At 46.3% G+C, this 5,260-nt stretch overlaps 1 protein-coding gene across 1 annotated transcript; it reads left to right on the top strand.

Annotated features, from left to right (window-relative positions):
• The first annotated feature begins 573 nt into the window (after positions 1 to 573).
• LOC123097066 (protein FAR1-RELATED SEQUENCE 5-like) lies at positions 574 to 4,432 on the top strand. The gene is made up of 6 exons (XM_044518836.1): positions 574 to 1,240; positions 1,348 to 1,805; positions 1,919 to 2,206; positions 2,314 to 2,566; positions 4,093 to 4,235; positions 4,406 to 4,432. The coding sequence occupies exons 1-6, from the start codon at positions 895 to 897 to the stop codon at positions 4,430 to 4,432; spliced, it is 1,515 nt and encodes a 504-aa protein (XP_044374771.1). The 5' UTR covers positions 574 to 894.
• The last annotated feature ends 828 nt before the right edge of the window (positions 4,433 to 5,260 follow it).

The following is a 5,260-nucleotide window of genomic DNA, read 5'->3' as shown; positions in this document are numbered from 1 at the left end:
ATCTGAGTCTGGCCATTTGGTCTATACGCACTAGCCATCTACGCGGGAGTAGTTATGGGTATCCCGGCGTCGTGGTATCAGCCGAAGCCTTCGTGACGTCAGCGACTGAGTGGCGCGCGCCGGATTGGACTGGAACGCCACTAGGCTAGGTCCGCTTCCGGCCGCGTACGCAACGTGCAGGTGTGCATAGGGCGATGGGCCCAGACCCCTGCGCGCATAGGGTTAGACCGGCGTGCTGACCTCTCTGTTGTGCTTAGGTGGGGCTGCGACGCGTTGATCTTACGAGGCCGGGCATGCCCCAGAAAAGTGTGTCCGGCCATATGGGATCGAGCGTGTTGGGTTATGTGGTGCACCCCTGCAGGGAAGTTTATCTATTCGAATAGCCGTGTCCCTCGGTAAAAGGATGACCCGGAGTTGTACCTTGACCTTGTGACAACTAGAACCGGATACTGAATAAAATACATCCTTCCAAGTGCCAGATACAACCCGGTGATCGCTCTCTAACAGGGCGACGAGGAGGGGATCGCCGGGTAGGATTTATGCTATGCGATGCTACTTGGAGGACTTCAATCTACTCTCTTCTACATGCTGCAAGATGGAGATGGCCAGAAGCATAGTCTTCGACAGGATTAGCTATCCCCCTCCTATTCTGGCATTCTGCACAATCACCCACTATCTGTGAAGTGTGGCGAGAAAAAACAGTGGAAATCACATAGCGTTATAAGTCCTTTAGCAAAGGATTTTATTCGTAACCTCACGGAGAACAACATCAGGTTTGACCAGATATACAACATATTAGGGTCAGGTCTTGGCTCTTCTCTAGGCGTGCCTTTTAGGAAGCAGACATTGAGAACTCTGTGTGCAACCATAGCTCATGATTCCATCACTGATGATATGGCCAAAACCACTAGTATACTTCAGGATATGAGTGCCACAGATCCGGACTTCAAAGTTTGTGTGCAAGTAGACGGTGAAAGCAGGGTGAAAACAGTAATATGGTGTAATGGTAAAAATCGGCTGGATTATGCACATTTCGGTGATGTGGTTACTTTCGACACCACTTACAGGACCAACCTGTATAACATGCCATTTGGGCTTTTTGTTGGTGTGAATAACCATTTCCAGTCTATTATTTTTGGCGGCGTCCTCATGGTTGATGAAAAGACTCCCACATTTGAATGGGCATTCAGAAACTTTATTGACTTGATGGACGGGAAACATCCTACTACTATATTGACAGGTCAGATTATAAAAGTTATCTTCATACATTGTTGTAGTTTGTCAGGTTATACATATGCTATTATATGTTCGCCTTAGTTTGATCATTCTTCTTTGGTACTCCTACAGATCAATGCAAAGCTATGCAAAATGCTTTACGAAGTACAATGCCCCACACCCGTCATAGGTGGTGCAGATGGCATGTGTTAAAGGTCTTGAAAGAGAAAACTGGACACGTGTACAACAAACATTCTGCCTTCAAGAAGGAATTCCACGCAATAGTAAATGAAGAGACGGATGTAGAATCATTTGAGCGAATGTGGCATCAATTGATTAAAAAATACAAACTTCAAGGAAACAAGTACCTTCGCAGGATTTTCAAGTGGAGGGACATGTGGGCAATGCCATACTTCTTGGGCACATTCTGTGCCGGGATGACCAGCACGCAACGGAGCGAGAGTGCGAATCATCTCCTCAAAAAGTTCATCAGCAGATCATCCCCAATGCACTTGTTTGTTAAGCAGTACAACAAATTGCTTGATTCCAGGAGCCAGGCAGAAGACGAGGCAAATTATGTCAGCAAGCAGGTATAAAAGGCATGCATGTATTTTGTTTATATAGTATGAGTACTACTCCAGCTACTATCTGACATTATTTTATTTTATCTCACACATTATATACTTATTCCACTGAATAACAGACACGCAGGCGGCTTGTAATTGGCGCTACTATCGAGATAGATGCAGCGGCTGTGTACACGAAGGCCTTGTACGAAAAATTTTCACACGAACTTTTTAGATCAGGCTCATTTGATGCACGGCGTTCCAAGCCTGGACACGTCTACAAGGTCAAATTGTCGCCGCAACTAGCCTTAACTGATTATGACAAAAAGGTATTCACCGTCAAAGTGGAAGACGGTGGGGACTTTGTCACATGTGATTGTGGATTTTTTGATCATGTCGGCCTGTTGTGCTGCCATTCATTAAAGGTATGCACACATTTTTTTCATTATGGTCCTATGTCATGCGTCTCAAACTCATTTTTACAGCACCGCATTAATGATTTCTCATCTGACTTGTAATTTTGTTTTTTCAGGTATTAGTACAGAACAATATTGGCAAGATTCCACCAAGGAATATAGTCAAAAGATGGACTTTATGGGCAAGGGAATCGAGACCACTGCACCTGGCAAACGAGGGTGAAATGGGGGAGTTGTCTTCCCAAACTACGTATAGAAGAAATGTTCTATATGTGGCTGCTATGGACCTTATCAAGGAGGCAGAATCCGGGTCTGAGTCATTCCAAACGGCGTTCGCAGCTATATGTGAGGCAAAAGAAAAAATTGCAAGTAAGAAGGCTTCAGATATGCTTATTGATATTATCGCCGAACAAGCAAATCCTGTCCGGCATACCATAACTGATATTGGGTCAGAAACCCAAATTCTTCCTCCACAACGTGTGCTGTCTAAAGGACGACCTAGCTCCCTTCACCCAAAGAGTCGTATGGATTACATTGTGGCTAAGAAAGCTAGAAAACACTACAAGGACGGCCCATGCCATGCTCATGAAGATACTGCCGGTCCAATGCCACCCCTTCCATCCAAAAAAAAAGGATTGTGAAGTGTAGCCTATGCATGATTCCGGGGCACACAAAGGGTAATTGCAGTGCTAGGGGAGTCTGAGCGCAAATGTTCTCATGTGGTTATGCAAGTTTATGTTCAGTGTCACTTTATTTAACCTGTAGCGTCCTTGGTGTACTATGTTTTGTACTGTGTTTTATTTTTACATGAATCCGTATGTTCATGGATTTTTGTTATCTTTTTTTTGCGGCTCCATGCATGATGAATTTTCTTTTCTAACTTATATCGACAATCTCTTTTTGTTCTCTTTTTGTTGGTCCTCTCTTTAAAGCCTTCAAGAATATAGGACAGGTTTTCACACCCGGCCAACACACGACGCCATAGAACGCCACACCCACGCCACCATGCCGCCCACATCCCATGGTCATCTGGCAGCACCGAATACACGGATTTTCCCATGAGCATACCGCTACCACCCCCATTGTCGTCCCAGGAACAAAGACCTTGACACCATCTCATCCGAGACCCGCCGCTATTCAAGAAAATAGAAGATTGGAAAGGCCCCGTCTTTCGCACCCCTGGCCATCCCAAGCACAAATACCCGATAGGGCGGCCCAAATGCTGGCCTCATCGACCCGTCCTGTTGCACCCAGTGAGAGACTAGTCCGGTCCTAGTACCGGGGCGCGAGACGAGCGACAGATCACGGCTGGGAGATGTCCAGCCCTTCGACGAAGGCAGCACACGGACGACGATGGAAGGGAAAGAAGGACAAAACAAGCTGCTAATCGATGGCCGACGTCGAAAATCTCTAGCCGCCGCCGCAAAATGACCTATACAATCGCCACGAGCCACCACCATGTCTTACCGCCTACAGTATCGTCTACGGAAAATGATCAGATCTAGTTACGCCGAATCGGCTAGATCCAGCTACTTCTATAAGAGGCCACCTTGTGAAGCCTAATGCGTCGACTCTCGCCGATGCCAGCGTGCCGCCAACTCTCGCCGCCGAGCCACGGAGAAAGGGTAGAAGAAGCCTCGCCGCCGACGCCAGCTGGCCTTAGTCTGGCGGCATGCCCTCACGATGACTCCGAAGTACGAAACAAGCCGCTCATCTATTGGCCGACGCCGGATATGTCCAGCCGTCGCCGTGAAACAACCTAGACCAACGCTATGAGCCACCACCACATTGTGGTAGATGCCACAAACATCTCCATCTCCCTAGAATACCGGCGCCCCGCCTATAGTCATGAATACCGAAAACTGCAATACTTAGCGCCGCCGCTGCTTTAACAGGCCACCTCGCGAGGCCTAACGCGTCGGCGCCACCGTGCGCCGCCGACCACCCGCGTCAGCCGCAACCAATAGAGGGTATAAGAAGCCTCGCGCGCTTCCGACGCCTGGCTTTAATCCGGCTGCGCCGAGGGGACTGGGCGAAGGTAATATGGCTTGCGGCGCTAGGGTTTGCCCTCCGGAGCTGTGCGCGGGAGACATAGGCCATCCCTACAAAGTATGTGAAGGAACTTTTGTATCTTAGCGGCTGGTTGTCGTAAAACTATTGTAGTAATAAAAAATGTGGAGTAGATTGGTTTTCGGATATTTGTTTCAGATGTCAATATCTGAATCCTTCGCCTAGATCTAAGTTACCTCCGCGGTAGTTGTATGTTCTTTTGCCACTCCTATGTTCGTTTGCGCCAGCATATACAATTTGTTTTTGAGAACATTTACAAACAAGACAAACATGAACACGTAATATTTGATTTAAGTTTTCGAATCAAACATCATTTCACGCGGACAACAAAGTATATGAAGAAGTAGAACTTAGGCATTAAGTGATGTAGAACACTTAACATAGTCATTAGCTGTCTCATGGACCAGAAAATACAAAACAAAGTGCATTTTACGACTGACAACAAATAGTCTCATACCGAATTACGGACACTAACACTGACAGACCACAACACACACAGTGTGTGAGGGCTTTTAGGTACACATGGCATCATAGACATACAGCAACTTTCAGTCGCAAACATTTTTATAGTGAAGAAAGATGGATAGTCTTCATGAGAATGTTGCTTAGACGCCGTTGATCTTCGTAATGTTGGAATCCATGGTCATGAGCAGGTATCCAAGCACCTTCCTATGTTCGAGCAATCCTTCCTGGAACAGTTTGATTGAAAAATAGTTGAGTTTTCCAACAATATTGTATATACATTTGATGAAGAATAAACATTTCATAGGACACCGAAAAATGCAGCAGCGCAAACAATCTGATACCTGGTCCAGCACAGGTTTGGCTTGGTTGTTCGTCATGTTCCTCGCAGCATATGCAACATATATCGCATCATTTGGGCTGTTTTTTTAAGAAAAATGATGAAGTATTTCAGCAACCTGCAGATATTTCTTACAAATGATAATTAAGACTCAATGTTTGTTAGAGCTAACCTCGCTCCTGGACCCCCAG

This window comes from Triticum aestivum, chromosome 4D (genome assembly GCF_018294505.1).
Source record: "Triticum aestivum cultivar Chinese Spring chromosome 4D, IWGSC CS RefSeq v2.1, whole genome shotgun sequence".
In the NCBI taxonomy this organism is placed as follows: Eukaryota; Viridiplantae; Streptophyta; class Magnoliopsida; order Poales; family Poaceae; genus Triticum; species Triticum aestivum.
Note: the sequence above shows the minus strand (reverse complement) of the source record. Positions and strands in the feature narration are given on the sequence as shown.

Bases quoted from the DNA above. Each gene is read 5' to 3' on its own strand.
- LOC123097066 (XM_044518836.1), top strand. From the start codon at position 895: ATGGCCAAAACCACTAGTATACTTCAGGATATGAGTGCCACAGATCCG. The intron at 1,241-1,347 runs GTCAGATTATAA...GTACTCCTACAG, and splicing joins TCCTACTACTATATTGACAG to ATCAATGCAAAGCTATGCAA. The intron at 2,207-2,313 runs GTATGCACACAT...TTGTTTTTTCAG, and splicing joins TGTGCTGCCATTCATTAAAG to GTATTAGTACAGAACAATAT.